Raw genomic sequence first — 27,871 nt, 5'->3', positions numbered from 1 at the left:
CCCGCCCCCACCGCGCTCCCCGGGGCAGGCGGCAGCGCTCCCGCGCCCGCCCCGCGGCTATTGGCCGCCCGCCCCGGGCCCGCCTCCGCGGCCGCGCAAGCGCTGCGCGGAGCCACGCCGGGGCGCTGCCGCCGCCGCCGCCGCCGCAGCCGCCGCGCCGGGAGCGTTCAGCACCGCGGGCTGCGGACAGCGCCCCGCCGCCGCCGCCGCTGCCGCCGGCCATGGAGGCCGCGCCGGGCTCGCCGCGCCGGGAGCAGCGGCCCGAGGGGACGCGCCGCGGCCGCGGCCCCGCCTCGCCCAGGTAGGAGCGCGGGTCCCGGGGCGGCGCTGCGGGGGACGGGACACCGGGGCCGGCGGTGGGGGCGCCGGGGCTTCCCTCCCCTCCCGGGCGGGGCAGCCGGTAGCGCCGCTGTGCCCGGTGTGGCGGGGCAGACGGCGGGGCCGGGCTGTGCCCGGTACGGCGGGGCCGAGCCGGCGCTGCGGAGCGGGTGCCCCGGCGGGTGGGAGCTCCCACCCTGCCGCCATCCCCGGCTCTGTGGGTGCGGAGGTGGCCGGTGCTACCGGGGTTTTCCCGCGGCCGGGGGTGCGGAGCTGGGGACAGCCCCCCGGCCCCACTGAGGTGTGTCCCGTCCTCCCACTGAGAGAGCAGGTAAAGCCCCTCGCTGCCTGCCGAACTGCCCACCCCTCGGTTTTGGGGTTGGGAGATGCATGCTGCCCGGCTGGTACCCTGGTACCGGGGCCAGGCACGCCGTGGAGAGCCCCACCGCGTCTGGGGGCGACTGCCTGGCTTGGCCTCCCTGGCAGGTTTTTATCCTGCAACAGGGTGAGCTCTCCCTTCTGCAGCAGCGGATGAGCTATTGTTGGTGAAGCTCAGCATGTTTCAGAGTCCTCATTGCGCTAGGCTATGGGCAAGCACGATTTTCACTCCAAAGATTTTTTCTATAAAACCCTGCAGCCCTTGTCTTCTCCCCCCTGCGCCATATGCTCCCCTACCTGGTGTCTTAAACCAGGTTGGCAGCCACAATCATTGTCATTTTCTGGAAATGTCAACAAGCCCATAATCATGGGCAAGGAGCCATCCCCAAATTTGCAAGGACCTTGCCATTTGTTAGATCGGAGGCAACAGATCTTCTGAGCTCTTCAGATTCTGTTTGACCAGAGCACGCCCCGAGGTCAACAGCACACAAACTCCTTCTGAAAGCCAAAGAGTTTCACTTCTGTCTGGTACGGGATATTCACACTGCGACACCCACACCTGCCCGGGGGAGCCAACGGGGCAGTCACTTCTCTTCAGACAGCTCTGAAGATCTCAGCCAGAGGCTGCTGTGCTTTTGGGTCTCGGTGCTCGCTGAGTGACTGTTACACAATCCAGCACTGTTTTAAATCTTGGGCATTCGATGGGGTCAGAGCTATCACTGAAGCCCCGTTAGCTTTGCTTGCCTGAGGAATCCTTGCTCATTCAAACAGGTCTTTTGAAATGAATGCTGCAGCCGTAAGAGTTCGGTTATAGAGATGAGTTAAGCCATCTGAAACAGGTGTATGATGAATTTCACTCGTGCTGCTCACTCAGGAACTAAAATTTATGGCAATAAAGTACAAGAAGATAGCTCTCTCACTCCTGAGCATGTGTACACATAAATGCTTCTTTATGCAAGGCTCTTCATGTAGCTGCTAAAGGGTTACCTCTGTAGTCCCCATCCTCTGCTCCTAGCCAATGCTCTTTATCATCAATGCTCAACTCATCATCAGAAAAAATAGAGGTGTTGGAAAACACTACCTTCCTTCTGGCCTCTTTCAGACTGGGATAGCAAGGTGTTGTTTTCTTTTCCTTTCCCTTTCCCTTTTCATTTCATTTTGTTTCTTTTTTCTTCAAAACAAGGCTTAGCAAACATGATTTTACCAGCACATTTTACACTGCCCGTGTAGACAGAGCAAACTGCATCCAGACCTATTCTGGCACTGAAGACTGGGTGGGGATCTTGAGCCCTTTGTGTCTGGTTGTATCCCATCCCACGTACCTGTACACGCAGCAGCAGTAGCTGCCTGGGGTAAAGGTAAGGCTGTTCAGACGAGTCAATGGAAAGGATTATAAAACTAAACTTTTCTTGGCAGACTACGTGGGAAGCAGAGTTTTGCAGTCTCATTCATTTTTCATGATGATTTAACATACTCAGGAGTCTCGTTAACAAAAAGATTGTAGGTCTTCTCGAGGATACGCACTATCCTGCTGCTAGACCGAAAAAGCAAAACAAATAGCAACTACACAGCAATTTTTCAGTGCACGAGAATTTGACCCAGCCTAAGGAGGCAATTAATTGCTCAGGAGGTGCCTGTCTCTCCCTGTCAGCTAGACAGGGGAGCTAGACAACGAGGTGAGAGTGAAACGCAATGAACCCTTCCCTAATCTCTGGAAAAGGGCACTCTTATCTCCTTAGAAAACACAAGCAAAGAAGCTCTTTTTTCTCGAGAGCTCCACTGCTGTTTTGCTGGGGCTATGTTCAAAGAGAAAACCTCTATTTAAATCCCATTATAAAACCCCATTCTTAAAAAGTCATTTACAGCTCTCAAAGAAAAAGCCATTAGTCTAGATGGAAGCTGACCTATAGCACATGGTTTTAACTCAGAAAGAATTTATTTTTTTTTTCATTTGGGAAAACTTGTACAGCTGATATGCACGCAAAACCTTGCTAGAGTAAGAAAAAAGTGCAAGAAAATAAAACTAGCAGCTTTTTTTTAATGAACGAAATTTTTCAGTGCTTAATGTCTAATTGAGCAAAGGTTCCAGGGAAAAAGGGCTCTGGTTGTAGTCCAGATACAGACTGTTGCCCTTTCTGTCGCTTGTTTTTATTCCCCCTTGAGATTCTTCTGTCAACAGGAGAAGTTGTAGTTTGACTCAGGCAACAGACAGCTCCATTCACTTGGTAGGTGTTTCCCATCTTTCATATGCAAAGTGCTGCTTTCCTGATCCTCTCCTTAGTATGCAAAGGGTGAGATAATCTTTCTATTAAAAAAAAAGAAGCGCTTATAGAAATGGTCTTGGGGATGAGGGTGGAATTAGCAGACCAATAAAGAAGCCATTCCTTCAAAACGCTGAATATTTTTGGCCCATTTCTCTCTTGGAGACGCATGTGCTCTCCTGCTGCGTGGCTCTGAGGGAAGCAAGACCAGAGACGTGCCAAAGAAACGGAGTGGCTGAGGAAAGGGAAGGTGACCGTATCGTGTCATTTCCCTGCCCCGCAAAGCTTCCTCCGCCTGAGCTCAGCTCCGTGTGCTGGCAGAGTGAAGCTGTCCCAAGGGGGAAGGAGTTGGGGGCAGGCAGCCAAGACGGCATCCTTCCAGCAAACCCTCTTGCTGGGGCTTTGATGCTCAGGCTGGTGGGGAGGTGGGCATGCTAAAGCCATGTCCTGCTGACACCTTCTGCGGGGCAGTGTCTGAGCTTCATAGCGGGAATGGCAGAAAGCTGTCTCCTTAGAAATCTTGGCCTTATCTTGCCTGGTTTCTTGTGGGAAGAAGCTTCTGACCTTTTGCTGGTTCCCCCACATGAAGTAGGCTGCCTATGCCCTGGTACTCATCTCAGAAAAGCACTGCTGCACTCAAAGTGACTCAGGCAGTTTCATAAATTGGATTATTGTACTGTCTAGACATCTCAAGGGAAGAGATGGGGAAGGAAATAGTGTGAGAAACGCAACTCATTGCTGTGGGTAACAGGAGCAGTTAACTCCAGTCTGTCCCTTGCCCTACACCTCCTCGTCCTCTCTTTCCCCAGCATCTCTTTGGTTGCATCCAGCCGAGCTTGAAGAAGAAAATGGAGGCTGTCAGGCTGCCTCTGTAGGCTTTTCTGTGGCTGAGAGACCATTTCTGCCCACTCAATCCCAAAGATGTCAAATATCTGACACGGCCCAGACTGGGAATGAACATTAAAAAAAATGTTTCTCTTCCCCTCTTGTTAGTCTTTGTTAATGTCAGCGTGGCAAGCAGAGTCCAGTGCGGTGCTCTGCCCACCTCTTCTCCTGCCTGACAGTAAACAGATATCAGAACTGCCCCCACAACCATTTTTCTAGCATAGTTCAGGGTCCTGCAGGCCCAGAAAAGTAATAGCGACATGGTTGCAGGCAAAAAAGGACCAGCCTACGTCTCTGGTGCAGACCTCAGCATATCAAATGTTAAGCCCACCAGCACTATGGCTAATTGGGAGTGTAGGAAGTGAAGACTTGAATTCTGCAGAACTGCCAGCAGTGATTATCCAAACCGATCGTCATTTGTGAGCTCCAGGTTTCCCTGGAGATTTTGGATAACCAAGGTCACATCATCATGGAGTTGGAGAGAGACGAGCATAAGGCAACTCATATCCGGAGGGTGATTGACAGAACTGTAATCATTTAGTCTGAAAAGGAGATAATGAAGAAGAGTCACAAGTGAATGATTTGAACTAGACAAAGTTATTCTAAAATATGAAGTCACTAAGGAGGCAGGGGATTGAGTTAAGAGACAACAAGCAGGGGAAGAATGGCACTTGACAGTATTTCGCAGCAAAGATGGTAAACAAGAACAGGCTTTCATGTGAAATAGTAGAATCAAATATATTAATGGATGTGCATAAAAACTGGAGGCAATCTGCGATATCCAAGAGTTTGTCATCTGCTTTCCCCACCAGGAGGTTTTGTAGCTGAGGGCTTTTTGGAGGAGGAATTTTTCATTGCATGCTTCCTGCATCTCCCTGACCATCTTCAAAGTGTATTTTGTGAAAGACTTTTTGTTCTGTCCAGTGTTATGTATTCACCATCAGATGAGGCAGACGTGGCAGTGCAGCCATCAGACTAATTTAGTTCCGAAAAGACTCTGGTCCCAATCTCCGATGCAGATCCAGCAGTTTAAACGAAAAAGAATTTTGTTTTGCTTTGAAAAAAAAGAACACAAATATTGTAGAGGTGTGGGAATACCAAAAGCACAAGTTGTCAGTGCAGCAGTGTCTCTGTGAGTTATTGTGCATTGTAGGAAACCATCACCTATTTAAAGTGTACAAAAATTAGGAAAAACAACAGGATCAAGGTAGACGGAAAGTAGTAACTTAGAGGCATCAAAAAGGGAGTGAGAAAAGGTCTAGACCTTGCCAAAGCGTAACGCTACTACTATCCCAGCTCTCTGATGAAAATTCCCTGACCGAGGACTACTAGTACAAAACTACAAACCCCAAATAAGATGCACCTGCACTTCAGGCACTGGACACTGGGGAAGAGTGAGAGGAATTACACTTTAAGCCTGAGAGAGAGGATTGAGGGACTCTCCAGGTCAGCTCTCCCAAAAAAGTCTGCCCCTGCAGCTCGCCAGAGCCGTAGGGGATGTGGTGGTTAGCATCTCCCAGTCAGGTTGGTTCTATAATTAGTATAGATGGGCAATGACTAATTAAAGATGTCATTTTATATGTTGACTACCACAGACCGTAATCTTTCTTTCATCCGTCTGCAGTGTGCCTGCCCTATGCTGCAGCAGTACAGCTGAACCTGAATCCCTCCCAGTGCAGGCATGACTCTGATGCGGATGTAACAACTCCAGACAAGACTTTAGATTACATCTCATGAACAGCTTTGCTGGCATTTGATTTATAATCTCTTGTATTGCATTCATATACACCAATGACAAATTTGTAGTCTTCTGTTGTAAACTACCTTTATAGAGAGCTGTAACACAAATCACACGCTTCAAAGTCTGGGTAATCCTGCCACTAATCCCTCTGTGACAGGACAGCAAGGACTTCATGCAACGTGGTTGATATTATTTCTTTTGACAAATTCTGTGGGTGAATGGGATATCATTGTCACAATCTGTTCAGGAGCCCCTGTGTTGGCCAACAGCACTCCCTTTTGCTACGTTGAACTAGCTCAAGTCTTACTAGTACTTTGGGTTGCAGAGCAGAGGCAGCCAAGCACTGGAGCTGCTGGGGACAACCTGTCAAGCTTATCTCAATGAGATGTGCACACATCTGTCTGCTGGTTTTCTGGCACCTGCTTCACTGCAACCTTTGACTTCTTTCCAGCCACTTTGTATATCTATTGTCACAGGAAACGTTAATGGTCTCACAGATTCTGTCTGACGTTGCTCTCTTTGGGTGTACAGCCTCTTCCAAGGATGCAAAGAAGCTCACTTATACAGACACTGGTATTTACAGACTATTTTAATACCATTTTGCCATTTCTTCTCTCCTTGGCCACTACCAAACAATATTCAGCAAAGGGATTTAACAACCCAAAGTGAAATCCCCCATGTAGTTCCCTCCTCCTGCATGGCCTGAGCTTCAGAAAATCTGCATTTGAACATCGGTTATTGCTTCTGAAGTCAGAGTCACTTAATGAGGACCCATGAACATGCCATACGTGTCTGTAACTATGCTGCAGCTGTCTTCTGGCTTAAAAACTAAAATTAGCATTGGATGGTGTCTAATCAGTCGAGATTTCTTTGTTACTAGTCCCTGAACTGGTACACTGCACAAGTAAAGCTGAGTGCGATGTCTGTGCCATGAACCTCCACACCAGCACTGGTATAACTGCTACCACAAACGTTACTCTGTTGTAATGATTTTAATGAAATAAGCCCATTTTGTACAATCATGAAATATAGTTTCTCAGTGTTGATAAACTCAATTGATGTTGGAAAGTACATAGCACAAGCTGCCAAGGCCAATATGTCCTTCTTTCTGGAAAAAATACCAATTTTCAAGCAATACTGAGCTAACAGTATTCTTCAAATCCCTTTTGTCATTGATATTATCATGCCATTTAACTTTGGGTGCAATTCCAGAGACTTGTAATTGCTAAAATTCTGTCTTTTTCCATGGTGGTCTGAACAAGAAATAAGAGGGACTCTGCAAATTTTCAAAAATACTCCCTTCTCAAACATTTTGCCTTCAGTTTTTCCCACATTGCATCGGGTGCCTCAGGCTAAAGTTCATCTCACTCTAGTGTTGCTCCAGCACTCATAATTCTTTGATGACTTGAGACACTTTGTGACTCTAGCTGGCCCGAATCATTCATCATACTTAATCCTCGATGCCAGACACTAGGGCAAGACACATAAGTCAGCTGTAGACGCCATGGTACGTGCTCTGAACGAGGACCAGAGACTACTGGTGGTTCCATATTGTGCTTTCTTTTTGAGCTCCAGATTGCACAGTGCTGCTGAAACTCCGACACCTTGACCAGCTGCATCTCTTGAGACAGCAATTCCCAAGGCATTTTTGGTGTGACCTCAGCCTATTGGGTGTGAAGGGTTTTTTGGTGTCATGCAGACTAACCAGTCCCTCAATGTATTATTCAAACTTTCTCCAAGCTAGCAAAATCTCTCAGGTTCCGTAAATCAAGAACTGTAGGAATGAAATGATTTTTTAAATTCCTTGGAGAGAAGAAAGCATACCCTGCAGGGACCTCATTACTTGCGAACTGAAGTCTGCAAATGTTTTGTCTCAGTGAATTGAGCAGTCAGAGGCAAGTCAAGCATCAAAAGATTTTGAGAGATTCTAGTCCATCCCCTTCCTACATACCAAGACCAATAATATCTGTTGCTGTCATCCTTGGGAGATGTATGTCTAAAATGTTCCTGAAGAGCCCAGTTGAGAGTCTGCAGGACATGGATGGGAGCTGTTAGGGCATGTGCCAGGCTGGAGGCTGAAGCCCCTTTTACATTGTCACAGCCATCAGGTTCACTGTTTAGTTTTTTTAGTGCCAGGGATGATTCACTCTCCTACTGTCCCAACGTGGAGCAGAGCCAGTCCTTCTGCAGAGCAATCAAACAAATTCTTCTTCTCAAGAAGTGCAGATAATTGAGTGTCTTCTTCCATGCAGTCTCCTTTGGTTTCTGTTTCCCCAGATCTCTGTAACCACTCTGTGGTCCTGAGTTAGGACCCTGCCGTTATCACCAGCCAGTGTGTTCTGCCCCCTCCACAGTGAAATACCTTGGAGAATTGTTTGAGGGGATGTTACCCAATTTTTCAAAATTTTGGAGCAACACGCACAAAGATGTGATGGATTCTCCATCAGTTGGAATCCCTGAGTGAGTCATGGATATCGTTATAAAAAGCATAATCCAGCTCAGCCCTGAGACTGGCTCTTGGTACAGCAAATAGTGGGTGAGGTTTTACATCTTGTGTTATGTGGGAGGCGTGTGAGAGTCTCCAGCTGGCAGGATGCGATTCCCCTGCGTAGCCTTTCTACTGCTCTGCTGTTTTTACAGAGAATGGTTTTACCATACCCTTATTTTCTCTCACAGAGAAAAACAAAATGCAGGACCTTGCCAGACCTGTCTCGCCATGCCAGAGATGGGGAACACCGAGCCCAGCTACAGTGGCACTTCCTGGGAAAGAATCTGCCCGGTCCATCACTGCCCCATTCCTGCATCCCCCAGGCTGGGGGGAGACCACCTGCCCTCCTCCAGCCACACGCTTGGGCCAGTCTCCACCCAGTCCAACGGCCAGGTGCCATCGAGCTCCCAGGACTCGCAGCAGCGTCACCTGTATTACCCCTGCAACCAGCAGGAGCCCCGAGGCAGCTACGGCCTGCCCCCGCTCCCTGGGCATGGTGAGAGGCCCACGTTGTGTTCCCACCTTTCCAGCGGTGATCCCGCGCCAGCTTCCCATCACGAGGCCTCGGAAACCCCCTGGAAACAGTGGTCCCCCGGGCAGCGACGGCCGGTGCAGCATCACATTGTAACAGTCAGGTAAGAGGCACATGGAGAGCGGCTTGAGGGCTTTCAAAAAGCATCTCCTGAACTTTGGGGTGGGAAGCGGGAGGGGATGAGAAGGGTCTTGAGTGGGGATGCACGAAACATGGATTTGCTCTTCACTGTGTGGCAGCAGCTGCCCCAAAATGCACGGAGGGGTCCAGTCTGCTCTCTCCACCTCTGTGGAGGGTGTACAGAAAGCTGCCGTTCCCACACCAGGGAGAGGCAGGATTTGCTTCTCAAGGTGACTCAATGGATAAAGCCAGGGTCACTTCAGTTGCTCCTAAATCACGCAGCTCTGATTGCTCCCATGTTCTGTGATCTTTGTATTTTCTCCTTTTGCACTGCAAGACATCCAGCTGGCTAATCCTTTATCTTGGCAGAGTTTCTCAGTGATAAGAGCAGAGTTAATTTCTTTTTCTGCCCCCACCGAAGCTGCTGCCTGTGCTGGAAGGGAGAGGCAGCAGAGGGTAAGCACTGGCTACAGCTGAGCAGTGAGAAATACAAAAGTGGGGAAGATTATTTGGTCTTCCAGGTTGGGCAGCAAGGAGGGTGTAAATTCTGTATTGCCTATGACAGAATCGGGCAAACTCCATTTGTGTGCAGAGTGCCCCAGTGACTTGCTTGGGTGGTGGATGTTTCTTGGGCAGCGCTGTAAGGATGCATACAGGATGGGCTTCCCCAACAGCCTGAGCTACAGCCTCTGCTCCTTCCAGCCAGCAGCATCCGTCCTCGCTGCGTGTGCCTTTTGGAGTCTGCTGTTGCCACTAAAGACCATGATCCCTGTGCTACCACAGCAGCAGCCACCGAAGTCCGATAAAAGATGGCACAGGATTCCTTCCTTGCCTTTGCACAGCGGTGCAGGGTGAGGCACAAAAGCCCTTTATAGTCTCATTTTCTAGCCATTAACAGAGGATTTAATTTGCTTGTGTTTGCAGTGTAGAGCAATTGCAGGCAGAGGAGTGGAGCCTGGATCCTTTTTAGCTCGTACACTATCAACAAAATTGTCAACTATGTTCTCCGTAACAGGTTATTTAAGTGGGAAACGCAGCTGGGTTGCAAATCCCTGGCAGAATGTGCAGCACTAGCAGACAGAAAAGTGATAACATAATAATGCTAGAATGGGGTTTTTAATCCAAGCAAATCTGCTTGAGAAGCTATTGTGAGAGAATTAGCACAGGATGGGCAGTGTGCTGCGAGAAAGAGACCTCTCTCTAATAATCTGGTGAGGATTTTTCTTTGCTCCCCTCTCTCCCAAATCTAGGGAGCATTAGTGTGATGAGGAAAACGTGATATAATTTATTACACGTGCCACTGAGAGTGACTCTTCCATGGGGAACTCTCCTCTGTTGCTTTTTCATTGCTTCCATTCATAACAACCTGCCAGGAAGTATGAGCTGCCACAAGGTCACCAGTTCACTGCCCGGGATGGAGCAGGGCCATCTGCCCCACGCAGATGTCAGAGTGCAGCAGGACCTTCTCCCAGTTTAAGCCAAGAGCGTAGGAGGAGGGCAATGGGAGGAGGGAGCGCTCGCTGAGCTGAGCTTGGCATGGCTGCGGCGAGAGGAGGAAGCCACAGCTGGGAGCAGTTCGCTGGAAGCTGCATTGCAACCCAAGGCCATGCCGGGCCGGGGCATATGTCAAGGGGACATTTCAGTGGAAACGGAGAGCAGAATGAAAGGTCCTTCAGATATGGTGACCCACTGAGTTGCAGCTTTTCTGTTAAGATGTCAGTGGAAAGCTTGCCCTCAGGGATTCATTAACAAACATAACCTTGGATCCCCTGGGGAAGGCTTCTTTATTTTGTTCCTCAGAGCCCTACAAGTAGGAATGACAAATGCTCCTCTGTGAAGGAAACCCCGGTAAAATGTTTCGAGCAGCTCCACTGGCCTTCTGCTCCTCTAGGCTGGACAAACACTGTCTTTGGAAGGGCCCAGGAAACAAATGAGAGCCACCTTTTTGGAAAATCCTTGCTGAGCTAAACAGGAAATAAAAACTATCTATAGGCATTGCTAGCCCAACTGATGAAATTTAATAAAGTATGCTTTTGTCAAGAAACAATTTAAAAATTCAGTAGCAAAGCACTTAGATTTTCATGGATAAGAGTTGCAGTGCGATTTCTATGGGATTACATCGCTAATGTCCATTACTTTCTACTGGGTTTTCTTAGAGGGGCAAAAATGAGGAGTGCCTACATGTCTTCCCATCCTGTTTTTGTTAAAATGCCAACGGGAGAGGAAAAGACTCTGTTATTAACTAATTCATGTAGTGCCAGTACTCTTGCAGCAATGGTTCAGCTTGGTGCTTTACAGCCCCTGAAAGGGTTAACTTGCTCACTAACAGCGCAGCAGTGTGCTTCGCAGGAAAATAATAAATGAACGCATCTTTTTTTTTTCTGTCTGCAGACATGACAAAGCTTTCAGGATGCCAAAAAGGTATGTTTAATATCAAAAGCTTCCTGTCCTTCTACCCTATCATCATTGCTCTCCTACTCTGCTATTAGGAAACGCAGAGTATTATTGCTGGTGACATCCCTGGCAGGCCCCGCTTCAGAGGCAAGGTCAGCGCTCCCCACTCGGGGCTTCCCATCCGCTTGGAAAAATCTCAGTTTGCTCGTGAGATCAATTTAACCTGCCTTAATGAGTAGCAACACTGTCTTGGTGGCTGTTCTTGGGGCAGGTGCCTGGCTATAGTCCATACAATAGCTTTATATATATATATATAAAATAACTCTATATGTATGTGTGTGTATGTATATGTATATCTATATATAGGATTAATCCAGCTTGGCCCACCAGATGAGCAATCAGGAGGATAGCCCATCCATGAATTAAGTCCACCTTTTCAAAAAACAGAGGATTTTTAATACATTTATCAAAATTGAAATAATTTGATTGCTTTCAACTTCTGTTTTAAAGCTGATTTTTGTAAACTATTTTTTCTGGAAGGTTTGGGTAAGTATCTTCCATCATCAGATACTGTAGCTGATTCTTTTTTTTCTTTTTTTTTTCCCCCCGGGAATTGGACATGGAATCACCCAAAAGAGCCTCCAGAAATTAGGTACTCTAATGCGTTAAGGGCAATTTTTGTTCATTTTCGTAGTGAAGCCTTCATCTGTGAAAACAACCTTGATAAGGCTGATTCTTAAATTGAAAAAAAATACCCGGCCTGACCAAAAGTCCTGTGAAAAGCTGTTTGAAGGGCTTGTGATGATTTCTGATGATGAGAAATAGCTGCATTATTTGACTCAGTGAAGTTGGAGGCAAGAGAAGCAAAAGAGCAGGCAAGCAGGAACATTACACCTCAAGGCTGATATGCACTGGCACAGCCGCTCTGAAGTCCATAAATATTCCACGTCTCCATGAAGCTCAAATATTTGTCAACTATGTTTGAACAAAGAATTTATTGTATTTCAGAAATACATCAGAATACAGAAGAAATACCTAGAACCTGCCAAACCAGAACAGGAACCCATTCCGATATCTTATCTCTTAACAGATATTTTTGAGGAAGACAAAAATCTTGAGGCAGTAAAACCTGCACTGGTAAAAAATTGTGGGATAGTAACTTTGATAGATCATCCTATAGGAGACACAGTTTGTCCCAAAAGAAAAATAGACCTTGGATGGAAAATTTTAGACCAGCTCTTAAGAACAAAAGTAACTGGCAAAAATACTTTTGGCCAGAGTAAGCTGCTTCTCTGGAAGGGTTCGGTTTGTATAGAAATGTCATTAAAAATGCGTGTACCACCATACCACACTGATACGTATTCCAGACATAGCCCTGGCCTGTGGGCTTGTACGTGTTCTCCAAACCCTGAAGGATAACTGCTCTGCTGCATTTGCAGATGCTCGTGTTGTAGGTTCAGCACTTGGTTTTGAGGCTGGTATCAGGGTGAGATTCACTCATCCTGCAGATGCAGAAGCCACTTGTCCACTCCGTGCATGCTGCTGGCAATCCTATCATCAGTTACACATCAGATCGGTGGTTTCCATCCTTTTTTGCTGTGCAGATGTCCATACATTTCCCAACAGTAAGGCAGGCCCCTATATAATGAGTGAATTTAGACCAATGACAACTTGCTTGAGTTATTTATCTTTAGGGGACCCTTCAGAATAGCCCAAAGACTTCTCAGGGTCCACAGGTTGAAAATCTGCAGGCCAAACTGTTAGGCAGCTACTAGCTTAGATTGCACAATGGGGGAAAAAAAAGGAAGAAGCTCTTTTTAAATGCAACCTTTTAAGTTAAACATTTAAAGCTTCATTTTGCCCTAGGATGCAAGAGTCTGGTTTTTATTATTTCTGATTGAAAGAGCAGAAAAATGTAGGGAGGCAAAATGTAATTACCCAAGTTAATTAGAATTGCCTGCAAACATCCATTTGGAGGTATAATATGTTCATTAATGGCTGTACTAGAGCCTCTAGGCTTTTCAATAAATAAATGCTCAAACCAGAAAGCCGTAATTCTTTTACTTCCTTTTACTAACACTACGTTGGTTCAACAGCAGGTTTCGTGCTAATAGCAGAAGCACCTTAACAGCTGCATTTTTTCCTCTCCTGTTGATTCCAGTTATTCTCAAATGATCGCAGAGTGGCCCATAGCTGTCCTGGTGCTGTGTTCAGTGACGGCTGTGGTTTGCACTGTCGCTGGCCTGCTTGTCGGAAATTTGCCTGACTTTGCAGAACCCTTAATGGTAAGTCCCTACAGACAATAAGTCAACATGAACATAAGGAAAATCCACGGGCCAACCAGTGATATATTCTTTCTGCCATATAAAATGAGCCTTTACTTCCTTCCTTCTCTGCAGATGGAGGCAGCAAGGCAGGACAATAAATCAAGGACATTAAAGCCACTAGAAAAAATTACCATGTTTATCAGTGATCTGCTGTCCTTAACCCACATCTTCACAGCGTGCAACCAAAGCAAAATTCCTTCAAGATGAACATAATGTGTCAGAGTAATGCACAGTATTTGCTGTTTCTTTGACACCACAGAAAGAGCACAGCCTATGCCAGTGGCAGCCACCAGTCCATCTCTCAGCAATGCTGTGGACTCCCACTAGTGCCCTCACCCTGGTGTGGAGACACTGCCAGCACAAACTGGGATTGCTCCTTTTGCTCCCCTTCCACTGCTGGAAGGCTGGGGTTGCCTAAAAGGACTAGCTAGGCTGGGCGGAGATTGGATGGAGGATCTGGCTTTGGCTCCTACAGCCTGTGTGCGAGGCTCTTGAAATGGAGAGACTGCCCTGTTCTGAGCACTGCTGCACAGGGTCCTGTTTTCCATGCAGGATCCCACATTTTCTGAAGTCATCCCTGTCTCTCGTTAATGGAAGAATCCTGAGAAAATAAGAATAGACTAGAGTTTGTCCAGGAAGGGGAAAATTACTCCCATTTCTGTAAGCGGCTATTTTACTTGAAGAGGAGGACAAGAGTATTATGAGATCAGGGAGAGAGAATTGTAGCCATCCTTACCCAAAAAGGAAAGGAAAGGAGAAACTTTTTTTTCTGTCAGCTCTGGGATGCAGTATTTCCAGGGAAAATTCAATTTGTGTATTTCTCCAAGATGCAGTACTAATGTCATATAGTTTCTGTGTCTAGGAGGAGGATTAAGGAAAGCTAAGCTGAACTAAAATGCAAGCTGATGACAAAACTCTTTTGCTTGGCTGCAGGGTTTCGAGCCACGAGATACTGACATTGGCAGAAAGCTCGTTGTGTGGAGGAATGTAGAGAGCCATACAGGCTACAAGAAGACCTTTTCCCTTTCTCCCTATGCCGAGAAGAAAAGGTATTTGAGTTTGGTTTGGGGGGGCTGAGGAGGATGTTGGCTGTAAAGTTATAGATTCAATGTTCAGATCTATGTGAATTACAACATACATGCCACGCTTAAAAGCGACCAAGGCACTGGAGAGTTTAAAGTCTGTTTGCCTGCAATGGACTTGGGCTCCCTATTCTGGAAACCAGGAATTAGGCTCTAAACTCTTCATACGTTTACTTCACTGTTTACCTTTAAGAGCCTGCAGAGGCGACTCAGCAAGTCTGCCCAAGGGGATGCAGTTTCTCACTTAGTCTCACGAAGATCCCTATAAAGGGGCACAGTCAACCCAATATCGAAAAGCTCCCATCCAAGCAATGCTCTTTCAAGACTAGGGCGACTCTTACTGCTGCAGCAGTGTTATGTGTGGCACCAGAGCCTTGTCAGTGAACATAACTCACAGCCAGATCTCTAGTTACTCTGATCTCTTGCTAGCTATGATGACATTGGCATTAGCAGAGGACAGAAGGCTGCTCAGGGAGAACAAGAAGCAAGGACACGGAGAATGGTGGAACAGATCTACGGAGCAGATGGTTTCTTTTGTGGTCCCCCAGGTAAGTGAAATCTTGATGGGGTAGTAAGTATTGCACACCTAGAACTCAACAGCATACAGAATTGTCAAGGTGGTTTAGGACACAGGGAAATGTTCTGAAAGTGCTCTAAGAAAGCAGTGTGTACAATACCACCCTGTGAAACCTAAGCCACCTTTTGGATAGAGATCTTCCAGTGCTTCATAACTGAGTGGTTGGAAAAAGCTTGTTCTGAAATTCTGGAGAAGAGTTGTTTCTCCTCAACTTTTTGCCATACTTCTTTTTCCCCTTTAGAAATATGCCTTAAAAGCACCAGTAAAAGGACTAGTGTTTTCACCGTTTACCTGTATCAAAAGTGAATACTCTGAAAAAATGACGTATGCCCCACTCCCTCTCTGTTCCCACTCCCTCTCTGTTCCTTCTTTTCTTCTTGAAAAATGTAAATGGCAGTAAAAACTGGAGAGAAAAGCAGAAAACTCCAGGACACCCAAGATTTGTTGCCAAAATGGGCACTAGTAAGTAGAAGAAAGAGGAACAGCATGCAGATATTTTTACTGTCTTCCCTGCCTCTACTCCACCTCTGAAACCAAACACCAAACCCGCAGGTCCTTGGGAGCTTTTGGCTGAACTCAAGCTCCTCACTTGTAACAGGGGTGCAGAACCAGACGCCAGCAGTCACTGACAGCATGAAGAGCGTATTTTGAAAATGCCCCAACGCTGCTCTCCTGCTGCTGACAGATGGGCGAGGAGCAGAGGTCAGATCACACCAGGCAGATGCTACCACTCACTACAAGCTACTGTCTTTGTGACCTGCTTCCCTTCAGGGACTCCTCCATAGCAGTCGTATAGACAACAATATTTTTTTTTTTTCCTATGAACAGAGAGTCTACTCCAAACAGCTTGGCTGATTCATCTTCATTACCTAATCATTTTCTTTTTTTTTTTTTTTTCCTTCTTCTTTATTTCAGAAAAGAGCTATTCCCAGCTGGTATTTATGTCCACAACTGCTGGGAGCTTATGGAACTTGCAAGCTATTCAGTCCATGTGTCAAATTGAACAAGACAAGGTTAGTAATGTCAGGAAGAACATATATACATGCTGTCTCTTTTCTGACTGCCGTAATCTTTAATCTCTAGCTGAAAGGAACCCAGACAAAAAAAACGTAAGCTACAGAACAGGTTTCAGCCTAGAGGACTCCAAAGCATTTTACCTACTTAGCAATACACGGATGATTCCACCTGTCACTGAAGTCCAGCTGCAAAGTGGCAGCTGCCATTAAACAAGGATAAACGGACACTGAACAAGAGCTTGGTCCAGAAGCCAAAGGTGTCCATCAGAAGCTGCTGAGCATTTTGGGCAGCAGAACCTAATTACCGAAATGGAGCTATCATCTTGGAGACTGTGACAGCAAGTTTTGCAAGTGAGCATTTTAATTGGATTAGCTGTGTTTGCCATAGGATCCAAATTTTCAAATCAGAGGTTATAAAATATAAATAATGGACAGGGTTTAATTTTTGCAAAAGGCTAGCATGTTTCAATAGCTTTAGTATTGCATTTATCACTGGGAGGATGGCGAGCCATGGCTTATACACCTGGAGGGGAGGATTACTGCAAGGATCAAGGAACACTATGGGGCGGCAAGATGAAGCGTGCAGAGAGGGTCTGACATGATGCTGCCTCGCATGTTTTTCAGATACGCTCGCATGTTCACTTTAGAGACCTCTGCCAACGTACTGAAGCCAACGAATGCTGCCCAAGCTGGTCTCTGGGGAACTACATTGCTGTCCTGTACAACAGGTCCTCGTGTTTGGAGATAACCCAAGGAGACATCTCCCATACCCTGGCTCTCCTTCGTGCCTGTGCTCCAGACTACCACAAAGGTATCCTCACTCCATCTTGCATAGGTCCTGAGACTGTGAGACAGAAACACTCTCAGTGTGCCCAAGTCCCAGAAAAATGTACCCGCTTCAATGCCATTTACCAGCTTCTTCACTTCTTGGTCGACAGAGACTTTCTTAGCCCCCAGACGATGGAGTACCAAGTGCCATCTCTCAAATACAGCCTGCTGTTTTTGCCTACAAGGAAAGGTGCATCTATGATGGGGATCTACTTAGACAATCTTGAGTCCTGGGATCTGTTTGATAACTATACATCTATCACTGGAATGGACCTGGGCCTTAAACAGAAACTATTCCAGCACTATCTTTTACTGGATACTAAGTATCCAGTCCTGGCAATATTAGCTATTTTTCTAAGCATTTCTTTTTATTTACGCTCAGTCTTTATTACCTTGATGGTCCTGCTCGCTGTTGCCAGTTCTTTAATGATCTCCTACTTCTTGTACAAGGTGGCCTTCAGATTCACCTATTTCCCTTTTGTAAACCTGACAGCAGTCATCATTCTCAGCAGCATTTGTGCCAACCACACCTTCGTCTTCTTTGACCTCTGGAACCTCAGCAAGAGCCAGAACCCTTCTGCTGGACTTTCTCAGTGGGTGAGTCAAACCATGCACCATTTTGCGTATCTCATGCTGGCATCTTGCTTCACAATGGGTGCTGCCTTCTATGCCAGCTACATTAGCAATATAATAGCCATCCGCTGCTTTGCTATTTACATGGGCACCTCCGTGCTGGTGAATCTGGTATTCATGATGACTTGGCTTCCTTCTTCGGCTGTGCTGTATGAGCGCTACATAGCAACAACCTGCATTTACAAGCCAGAAGACTACTGGAACACCGGCCATAAGAGAGTCGCTCTCTCCCTCCATTACATTCTCAGGGGTCTCCAGAACACGCTGTCTGAAACCTCCAAGCTGCTATTTGAAAAGCTTCTGCCTTGTGGGGTCATCAAGTTTCGGTACATCTGGATCTGCTGGTTTGCTGCCTTAGCAATAGGAGGTGCCTACATTTCCTGTTCTAACCCAAAACTCAAACTCCCGACTCTCGAGACGTCATCTGTCCAGGTGTTTAGACTGAGCCACCCCTTTGAGAGGTACGATTCTGAGTACTGCCATCAGTTCATGTTTGAGAGGCTGGAGCATGGAGAAGGGCAGCGTATGCCTGTCACGATAGTCTGGGGCATCCTGCCTGTGGATAATGGGGACCATTTCAATCCAAAAAGCAACGGCACCCTAGTGACAGACGTCACTTTCACAATCCAAAACCCTGATGCCCAGAAGTGGCTCCTCGAATTCTGCCAGAAAGTGAAGAACAAAACCTTCTATTACCCTGACGCAGAGCAGAAATCTACTGTGTGCTTCATGGAGGAGTTCCTCAGGTGGATGGACAGTCGCCAGTGCTCCCAGCGAGACCACAGCTTCAACCTTTGCTGTAACCAGTTCTCTTTCCCTTATGGAAGCGAAGTCTTCCTACACTGCATCAAAATGATGCTCCTGGAACAGGGCAGGGAAGGGGCAGAAACGTACGACCTGGGCCTCAGGTTTGACGGGGAGGGAAATCTCGCTGCCTTAGTGCTGCAGTTTCAAACTATTTATCATTATAGCTTCAACTACAGCAAAGCCAAACAATTCTATGAGGAAATTAACCTCTGGGTAACAGAGGAAATGAAAACTGCCCCCGTGGGGCTTCAGAATGGATGGTTTACCAGTAAACTAGAGCTATACAACCTCCAGCACAGTCTCAGCACAGAAATGATGGTGGTCATGGGGCTCTCCATAGCCATTTCCTTCGTGGTGCTGCTGCTCACTACCTGGAACGTTCTCCTTAGCGTTTTCTCTGTTACTGCCATCGCGGGCACTGTCCTGGTAACCGTTGGCCTTTTGGTCCTCTTGGAGTGGCAGCTCAATGCAGTGGAGTCTCTCTTCATTTCAGCTGCAGTAGGTCTCTCTGTTGACTTTACCGTCAACTACTGCATCTCCTATCATCTGTGCCCCCATTCTGACCGCCTGAGCCGAGTGGCCTTTTCCCTGAAGCAGATGAGCTGTGCCACGGCCATGGCAGCTTCTGCTCTCTTCTCTGCAGGGGTCATTATGTTGCCTGCGACGGTCCTGGCGTATAGGAAGTTGGGGATATTCCTCATGATGATCAAGTGTATCAGCTGTGGGTTTGCCAGCTTCTTCTTCCAGTCACTGTGCTGCTTCTTCGGCCCAGAGAAGAACTGTGGGCAGATCCTTTGGCCTTGTGCCCACACCATGAAAGACTATTCTGATGACTCCGGGCTGAACGGAAGCTTTGCTGTGGGGGGAGCGAGAAGCAAAACCGGTTGCGGAAGGTCCAGGAGTCCAACACTGCAAACGAGCAATACGAGCTCCAGCCCTTGTCCAGAAAACTCAGCGACAGTTTTGACAACAGCACTTCCACAAGCAAGCTGTCCAACCGGCCGTCAGTGCTCTCCGAAGACACACAAGTTGAAGACAACAGATGCCCCAGAATAGGAATGCACCCCTCCCTTGAAAGAGAGAGACAGAATCTGCAGGAGACCCTTGGAGACCAGCAGGTTGGCCTGTGCCAGTGTCCTGCCTTGCAAACTTCCTCTCCTTACAAGCACAGCAACTCAGAAGCAGAAATTCACAGGGAGAGACTCTGCCGAGATTGTCGATGTCGAAAGTACGGTCTGAAAGCTTGGGATGGGTCTGGGCTGGACCATATCCAGCCAGCTGGCATGAAAGAAGACGGGCAGCTCAATAAATCACAGTGCTCTAGTGACACTGCCCAGCAGCAGTCGGATTATACCTCAGACAACAGCCATCTCCCTGCTGCTGACATCTACAAAATTCACAGATGCCTTTGTTCTCTTGGCAGCTCTTTTGACATGCTCAACATCTCCAGTGAGACGTCGATTAGTGATTTTGAGCAAGGCCTAAAGCTTGCTGAATCAGCCAGTTCTTGTCCTGATGTCTTAGAGCTGTCCGATTCGTACAGTCAAACAGAGAGAGGTTACTTGAACGGGAAGAGAGATACCCTGCGGCTGGACCTGAGGGAAACTGTCTTTGATATCTCTCCAGCAGGATCGCAGCAGAACAGCTCCTCATGGAAAAATCGATTTGGATTAGGGAGCGAAGGTCCGGTTGTGTTACCGAACAGCCAACCAGACATGCCTGATGTTTGGATCAAACGATCTAGCGCACAAAGTTCCAGTTACAACAGTTGAAACCTTGCAGAAAACAAAACTGTACTGCTAGGGAAAGGGGAAGTCGAAATCTCCTTGGAACTGTAAATACCAGTTTTTTTCCTCCCACCTCTCCTAGAGCTGAGACTATTTCTTAGTATTTCAGCTGTGCAAATACCTGTGTTTTCAGAGAACCAGCAAATCTGATACTAGTGAGAGGATGCGAGATCAATCTTGATGGAGTACAAGCCCTTCGACCTTCCAGTGTCTGGTGCCATATTCACAGCTGTACGGTAAAACTTATCAAGTAAACCTGTTTTGTCATTTCCTACAAGGTGATTAGATTTTGTTTTCTTGTCAAGGTCACATAGGAGAGAAAGAATGAGGTGAATCTCCCCAGATATTTAACAACAGAGAAAGAGAGCTCATGTAAAAAAAAAAAAAAAAAAAATTCCAAAATCCAAACCCACAACTATCGAAAATCTAGATATCAAGTGAAGAGTGTATTGTTAATAAAAAAAGAAAGTCTTTCATTTTCTACTGAATCAGAAACTGCTTTATGTGAAGTCCAGGTTCACAGATCTCATCAAAGTAGTTCAGATATTATAAAAAAATCTCATCGAGACTTCTGAGTTGATACCATCTCTTACTGATCATGGAGGAAGCTGCAGAATCCAGCCCAAATCTATTTTCAGTAACAACTTCAGTTTGTTTTATCAGAAGAAATTCTAGTACTGCCAAAGATTTTCAGTGTGAGATTTCCCCTTTGAGAAAAGTGTCCTCGTCCCCTCAGTGACTCGGGTGCTTTGTGTGTCGTCTTCATAGCGTGTTTCCACTCAAGGCATTCCCCACAAACATGTAACTTTTTAAAATTTGCGTATCTATCTGGTGAATCTTGAATTTTACTTTTTTTTTTCTCTACCAGAAACAAACAGGAAAACAAACACTTCCTTGCCTTTATCTGTTGAAAAAGAGAAAACATTCTCTATACAAGTTGACGTGAAATAAATGCTTATGACAAACTTTCCTAAATCTGAGTGATGCTTCATTTTCATCAAGAACACTGTGGTTCATTTTCTTCATCTTTTAAATGCCTAACCTATTTTCCAATATAACCAGCGAAAGGAAAGTATACATCTTAAAGATTCACTCCTTCTGACACCCACACGTAGTTTCCCTTGCTCTGTGGGAGACAGGCCACAACTGCCTGGCGTTGATTAGGAATGTGCTCTTTTAAAGCTAATAACAATGCTTGAAATAGACGATGTTCTTTCAGTTTTGCATTTTCATAGTGCAATTCTCATACGGGGTGTTCAGGTGGGCTGCCCTCAGGAGTGAGCCAACGCTGACTGAAACGCTCTCCACACGGGAGCCGCTTCCGTTACTGTTTGGGGGGACTTCTCACCCATTTTGAAAACTGTGTTGGAAAACACTGCGAAAACACCTAATAAAATCGGGAAACATTTTATACCGATGCTTCCTTTCCCCTTACAGTATGGGAGGGCAATTTTAACCGCCTCAAACGCCGAGTGGCAGCACCGGCACCCTGAGGGCACAGCAGGGAGGAGACTCCACAGCCCGTAAGAGTCTCCCCCGCCCCACCGAAGGCCGCAGAAGCCTTGAGGGCTCCGGGCCTCGAGTGCCCAAACCACAGGGCAAAGCAGCGGGAAGCAGGGAAGGCCCTCTCCGCCGGCGGCCGGGCTCCCCTGAGGGCAGCTGCGAGGGGAAACAGTGTCACACCCGCCTGGGGAAGCCGCCATCCCCACGGCGCCTTCTCTGAGGGAACAGGCGAGAGAGGGAGAGAGAGACGGCGCGCGACGCCACCACATCCCTCCACGCGCGCACTGCGCCTGCGTGCCCTGCTCGCTGGGGCGGGGCCAGCGCGTAGGCGGAGGGGCGCTGCTGCGCATGCGCGGGGGGGGCCCTCCACCCAACCGTTTGGCGGCGGGTTCGATTCAAACGGCGGCTGAGGGGAGCGCGGCCGGCATGGAGGGCGAGCCCTCCCGCATCCCCGTCTACAGCGCGCTTCACCGCGCCGGCCCGCCCGCAGGTGCGTACCCTCTCCGGAGTGAGGGAGGGAGAGCTCCGCTCCGCTCCGCTCCGCTCCGCCGTGGGGTACCGAGGTCGCGGGTGCGGAGGGCCGGTGTCCGAGTGAGGCCGACGCGCGCCGGGGGGGGGGGGGGAGCGGCGTCTGTTAGGGAGCTCCAAGACTGCCTCGGTCTGTGGTGGCCGTTGGGAAGCCTCATTACAGGCTTTATTCAGCTGCTTTGTCTCTATTTGAGGCTTCGGTTAACGCTTTTGTTGCTAAACGCGCGCCTCTGAGCAGGGCGGGCGGTTGCTCGCTGCATCGCAGCTCAGCCCGTTGAGGCGGGCTCCAGTGCTGGGCCCGAGGAGGCTGTATCTCCTGCTTACCGAACGCAGCGGCCCGCTGAGGTTAAAGATATTTTCCTTCAGGGGCTCTTACTTCTGTAAGTCTTTTGACACTACTTACAGCGCTTTAGAAATGTGAGGCGCCAAGGCTTAACGTTAAAAACATGGGAGCTAGTCTGTATCAGTGCAAACTCCCATGTTGCTCTCATATAAATGTTCTTATGGGTATGTCATTTGAAAAATACTTAACTTGCGGGGGGGGGAAGCTTCCTAAACTCACTATATGAACAAAGCTTTATATACTCAAGCAGCTGTGGTTTAAAGCCAAATGAACTTTACATAGAAAGCTAATTGTCATTAGTGTTATTTTAGAAGTGTATGTACTCATAGTGAATTGAAACTCTCAGTTAAGAGAGCTTCATGTTTCAAGTGGGCTGTGTTTGTTTTGCTTCCAGTACTGAACAACTTTGCTTGGAACCCTGTGGCATGCTGTCTGCTTGATGTTGAGGCCTCCTTTGTTATCATACCTGTATTATCAATTTCTCTCATTAGTGCTAGCCTGGTAACTGTTTTAATGCTGTCTACCATCTGAGCTATCTGTGGCTTGTTCTGGACCCTTAATCCTGGGTAAAATTTGAAGGCTGCCCTTAGTTGTCGCTGCCTTAAAGTCTCCATTCTAGCCAGATATAATGGTGATTTACCTCGAATTGAAGACTTAAGAGATCCGGTAGTTCTGCATATTATGGTGATCGTTTGTAGATTGTAGTGTTTTCATTGTTGTCTTTTTCTTGCAGAAATGCAAATGGCCTTTCCTTCAAAGAAACAATGCATCAGCAAAACAGCAGATCTAGAGTTCAGCAAAGATCCCAACTTTAACTTTAGCTCAAACATTCCAGCAGATGGTGTCTTCAAAGCTACAAACCAAGGGTAAATGAAAATAAAATATTGATGGATTTATTACTTGGCAAATGTCCTAAAGATGGCTTAGCATTTTGCAGATTTTGTCAAACTAACAGACTTGGTAATCTGCAAGAATGCAGCGGTCTTCTGGTAATTGTATTTTACCCATCTTTTCAGGTTGCCTAAATCTGCCAAGAAAGTGGAACCGCTTTCAAAGAAGACGGCTACAAGAGGGTATGTTTCTGAAGTTTCTATTAGTTGCCCTCATGCAGTAATGTTCCCTCTTGGAGGATTATGATGAGCTCTCACCCATGTACAGCTTTCTTGCCAAGTTTGCTGAGTAAAGCTCTTGGTCAGAAACAAGAGCAAGTGCTTCAAAAAAGGGCACGTTTGTGGAAGTAAAAGAGAAGGTGTGTAATACTGATATTTTTGCCCCTAAATCTTTGATGTTTGACTCTACAGACCTCTCAACAGATACAAACTAGAAGCAGAGCTGAAGACCAAGAATCAGCTGTTAGAAACAGCCAAACAACAGCTACACTCCAGACTAACAGGAGCACAGGTAAGGAAAGGGGAGGGGAAATAAATAAATCATTGAGTAATTCTTATATTCTGATCCCTACAGGGTCAGATCAGGGGATTGTCTTGCTCATTTTCCTGTCTCCATCAGAAGTCAGTAGAGATTGGGTGGGCTGGGTTTTCTCCTCTGACTCCTGTCATATCTGCTAGAACCTGGAAATCAGCAGAGCTGCAGATGTATTTGGATGGATAATGCATCCAGATCACTGTTAAATAGTCATCAGAGCTCTAATTCCATTTTAAACTCATTGTGGGAGAGTATTTCAAGTTCACAACTATACACTCGCATGAAATTTTATTAAAACAACCTCGATATTGCCAGATGCTTCCTAGCTACATCAAGAGAAACTGTAAATAATCACTTGCCACTGATGGTATGAGGTCTATTAATTCTCTTTCTTCTGTAGCTCCTAACATATGGTAGATAAGCTATTCAATTTCCTTGTTCCTTTTACCCAATCTCTCCTAGCTCTGTTAACCTATCACATGGTGTGGTGTGAAAGTGCATACAGGATTGAAGATGTAGGTTCAGGAATGTGTATGGTCTCGTTATAGTAACGAAGAACGTTCTACTTGGATTTTGGTCACTACTGTGCACTAAGTTTGAGGGACAGTGACCTCATTCTCTTCTGAGTATTTAACGCAGAGCTCAGTTTATATAAGCTTATGTTTCTTCATGCACTATTGTGTCATATTGTTGCCTAATCTTTTAGTGTCTTTGTACTCTTCTGCAAGTTTTTCCCGTCTGCTCAGCACTGGTGAGGCCAAACTTGGAGTATTGTGTCCGGTTCTAGGCTCCTGGTACAAGAGAGACATGGACATACTGGAGAGAGTCCAGCAAAGGGCCACTAAGATGATTAAGGGACTGGAGGAAAGGCTGAGAAAGCTGGGACTGTTCAGTGGATTCTGTTTCAACCAGATTTCACTTTCTTGAATCGAGTTTGGATTCAGAATTGGCACCTCATTATTCACCACCTCTTACAGATCACTCTAGGACACGCTTTCTGTCTGTGCAAGAGGCCTTACTGGTAACCTTCAGTTGTAAAAGCTCACTGTATTTCCTAGTTCTCAGCCAGTTACTAATCTGTGAGATGATCATTCCTCTTATCTGACAGCTTGATTTCTTTAAGAGCCTTTGAGACCTCCTATGAAATGTTCAAAAAGCTTCTGACACTATCAGCTGGATCACCCTAATCCACATACTTATTGATTCTCTTGGAGAATTGCGTTCAACTTGTGAGGTTGATCAGCTTATCCGATTGCCTGGTAATATCTGAACTGTGTAGGGAATAATGCTGTGGCTTAAAGATTCTAAGATGCCCTTTTCTTCCCAATGTTTATATGCTCTTCAATGTGTCAAACGCTTGAATTATATATATGAGAGGGAGCACAAGAAAAGATATGCTAGGATTGCCTGGAAGGAATTTATCTCTAGGATCAAATTTTTCTAGTTACTGCTATGTCATGTGGATGTCATAAATGTATTAATCCTGTCAAGAAGCAGGAGTAAGGGTCTGCAACAGGCTAATTTGCTGTCGTGGTAGAGACAGAAGGGCAAGATCTGATTCTTGGTGCTAGCGGAGCATTTGTTAAGCCATTAGCATCACACTCAGTATTACTGACTAATGAGAAGAAAATCTCCTTGGAAACTTGATTCACTCACTACCTGTGTTAATGACAGGGTACTATAAAGGAGTTAAAGGAGGAGAATGAAGGCCTGGTACAAGAAGTTGAGAAGCTCAAGAAATTTCAGGAGACTTGCATGGTGATCTTAGAAAGCAGAAACATTGATCCTGGTAAGGACTGTGCACTTCACATACCAGTCTGGTACTCATTCTTCAGAACACGTCTTTTTTTTTTTTTTTCCTCCTGTTGTGACTGTTCACAAGACGTTTGGACTCTGCTTCCTCATTAAGGAAACGCTGCTATTACTCCAGGGGATTTTTTTTTTTTTTCCCCCTAGCTTAAGAGAAAAACCTGCTTCCTGTAGTAGGCCCTGTCCTGGATAAACTTTGAAAATAATTTAGTCTGTCTTGCTGTAGAAAGTCACTTTGAAAAGCTGTTAGTTCTTACAAGCAAAGTTATCTGTATATTAGAGGTTCACTAATGCATCTCATAAATTAGTTACAGGCAGCAACATTTTGGAGGAGGAAGAGAAGACACAAGAATGCCAGAAGCAGACAAGGGTAAGAAAATTTTGAAATAGCGATAGGAGTTAAATGGGCTTTGAGAAGTCTGTGTGCTACTGCCCTTTTTGACTGATGTCGGGGAAACAGCTGCTGAGACTTGCAGTTACTTGCATTATATTAAACTGTTTTCCTTTTGGCTCTTCAGCTGTTAACTGAGAAGCTCATAGAAGAACTGAGGCTATTTAATCAAACAGCTGCAAAAGAAAAGGAGGTGCTTCAGGTAAGACTGTGACTTTGTTTCAGACTCGACCAGGTAATGAGCACTTGGTGCTGAGTGAGATTCTGAAGGTTATTTTGCTCCTCCCAGTGCTGCTCTGTTCTCCAAATGAACTAGACAGTGAAAGCCTGCAGCATTCATCTTTTGTTATAAATATACATGCATTAAGGAAACTGCATGTGTTACTCCCCTTCTAAATAGAGGGCTTAAAGCAAATTTTATGGTGGGGCAATGTTAATTCTCATCTCAGTCATTTCAAGTTGAATTGTATACGGTTGAACTTGAAACAAGGTAGAAGGTGAAAGTGATATTAATGACTGATAGCTTTCAAGTCAGACTGAATCAGCTGCGAAGTAAAGATGGATGTCAGTACTGGAAATGGAGCTCTGTCTGCTTAGACCAGCTCCTCTCAAGAGAGACTGTGTTGCAGGTGGTTGTAAGCACCACTGGCAGAACACTAATCCACCAGTCTGGCTGTTACACTGGAATTCAGAAGATTTGATCTAACTTGGAAGCTGTTGCAGACCAGTGACCTGAGGTAGTCTCTCTGGGAACTAAGAAGTATGCAAGCACAAGCAGCTTCAATAACATTGTCTATACGCTGACCAAAAGAGTCATTAAATTACAGTTCTACAATCCTTGGTAAGAAGCTTAAGAGCTAATTGATGAAATCGCTGTTATATAAGACTTCCTAAATTTTGGTCACAGATAAATTGCCGTTTTCCTTGAGGAACCAAGGTAAAAGACCTCCCAGTCAAGGTAGACTAATCTTAGTTTAGCAGGTAAGACCCTGCTGAAGAGTTCAAATGCTTTAGTTGGAGCTGCTTTAGAACTTGGCTTTGCTATTCAGTAGTGTTGTTTGCTTTGTTCTTTGCTATTCAGTTTGGTGTTAGTAAAACGTTGTGTATGCTGACTTCTCTACGCAGACAGCGATGGCTAAGTGGAAACTGGCAGAAGAAGAGAGACACCAGTCCCTGGAGAAGCATTCCTCCTTTCAAGCAGAAATTAAGGAATGTTCAGCAATACTCGATGAGTTGGAGCTGCTCCTGGCTATGTGAGGCACGAGGATGGACTGTACTGTCTTTTTTTTTTTTTTGATGTTTTACTCCTAGTTCAGCGGTCAGTCCTTTGCAGACCTAGTTCTTTCGTGTGGTGGCCTAACCCGAGGAGCAGGTTGCCGCTCTCTCTGGCGGGTTAGCACCTCCCGGGGGTAGGAACAGGACGGATGGATGGGGAGAGCCGCAACGGCTGGCTACCCATGTTGTCAAGCTCTCCCAGCTCTTCCCACATCTGCCTGGACTTTCTTTACCGCACGCCTTGCTGGTGCACGGCTCGTCTGCTTCAATCTGTCGGCGCCTTGTAACCGTTACTGGTTTTAACCCATTAAATGCACTGGAAGGATGTGGACAGGCGCTGTTACGTCCCCGAAGCAGGGCTGCTGACCCAGCTCCCCGCATCCCTGCCTCCTTCCTCTTCCCGGGCCCCACCGGAGAGGCGGG

General features: G+C 46.5%; 2 protein-coding genes across 2 annotated transcripts; both read left to right on the top strand.

Annotated features, from left to right (window-relative positions):
- The first annotated feature begins 221 nt into the window (after positions 1-221).
- DISP2 (dispatched RND transporter family member 2) lies at positions 222-20,159 on the top strand. Its single transcript, XM_050896840.1, is given in 9 exon segments — positions 222-301; positions 8,260-8,706; positions 11,115-11,144; positions 13,279-13,402; positions 14,378-14,493; positions 14,956-15,074; positions 16,019-16,116; positions 16,744-19,240; positions 19,243-20,159. Coding segments are annotated over 9 exon segments (4,428 nt in total).
- Positions 20,160-22,103: 1,944 nt separating this feature from the next.
- KNSTRN (kinetochore localized astrin (SPAG5) binding protein) lies at positions 22,104-27,773 on the top strand. Its single transcript, XM_050896858.1, has 8 exons — positions 22,104-22,167; positions 23,282-23,414; positions 23,565-23,621; positions 23,850-23,949; positions 25,648-25,762; positions 26,091-26,152; positions 26,301-26,375; positions 27,299-27,773. The coding sequence occupies exons 1-8, from the start codon at positions 22,104-22,106 to the stop codon at positions 27,428-27,430; spliced, it is 738 nt and encodes a 245-aa protein (XP_050752815.1). The 3' UTR covers positions 27,431-27,773.
- Positions 27,774-27,871: the final 98 nt, after the last annotated feature.

Source organism: Gymnogyps californianus, chromosome 5 (genome assembly GCF_018139145.2).
Source record: "Gymnogyps californianus isolate 813 chromosome 5, ASM1813914v2, whole genome shotgun sequence".
Taxonomy (NCBI): Eukaryota; Metazoa; Chordata; class Aves; order Accipitriformes; family Cathartidae; genus Gymnogyps; species Gymnogyps californianus.
The sequence above is the reverse complement of the archived record's forward strand: the minus strand, read 5'-3'. Positions and strand labels throughout refer to the sequence as shown.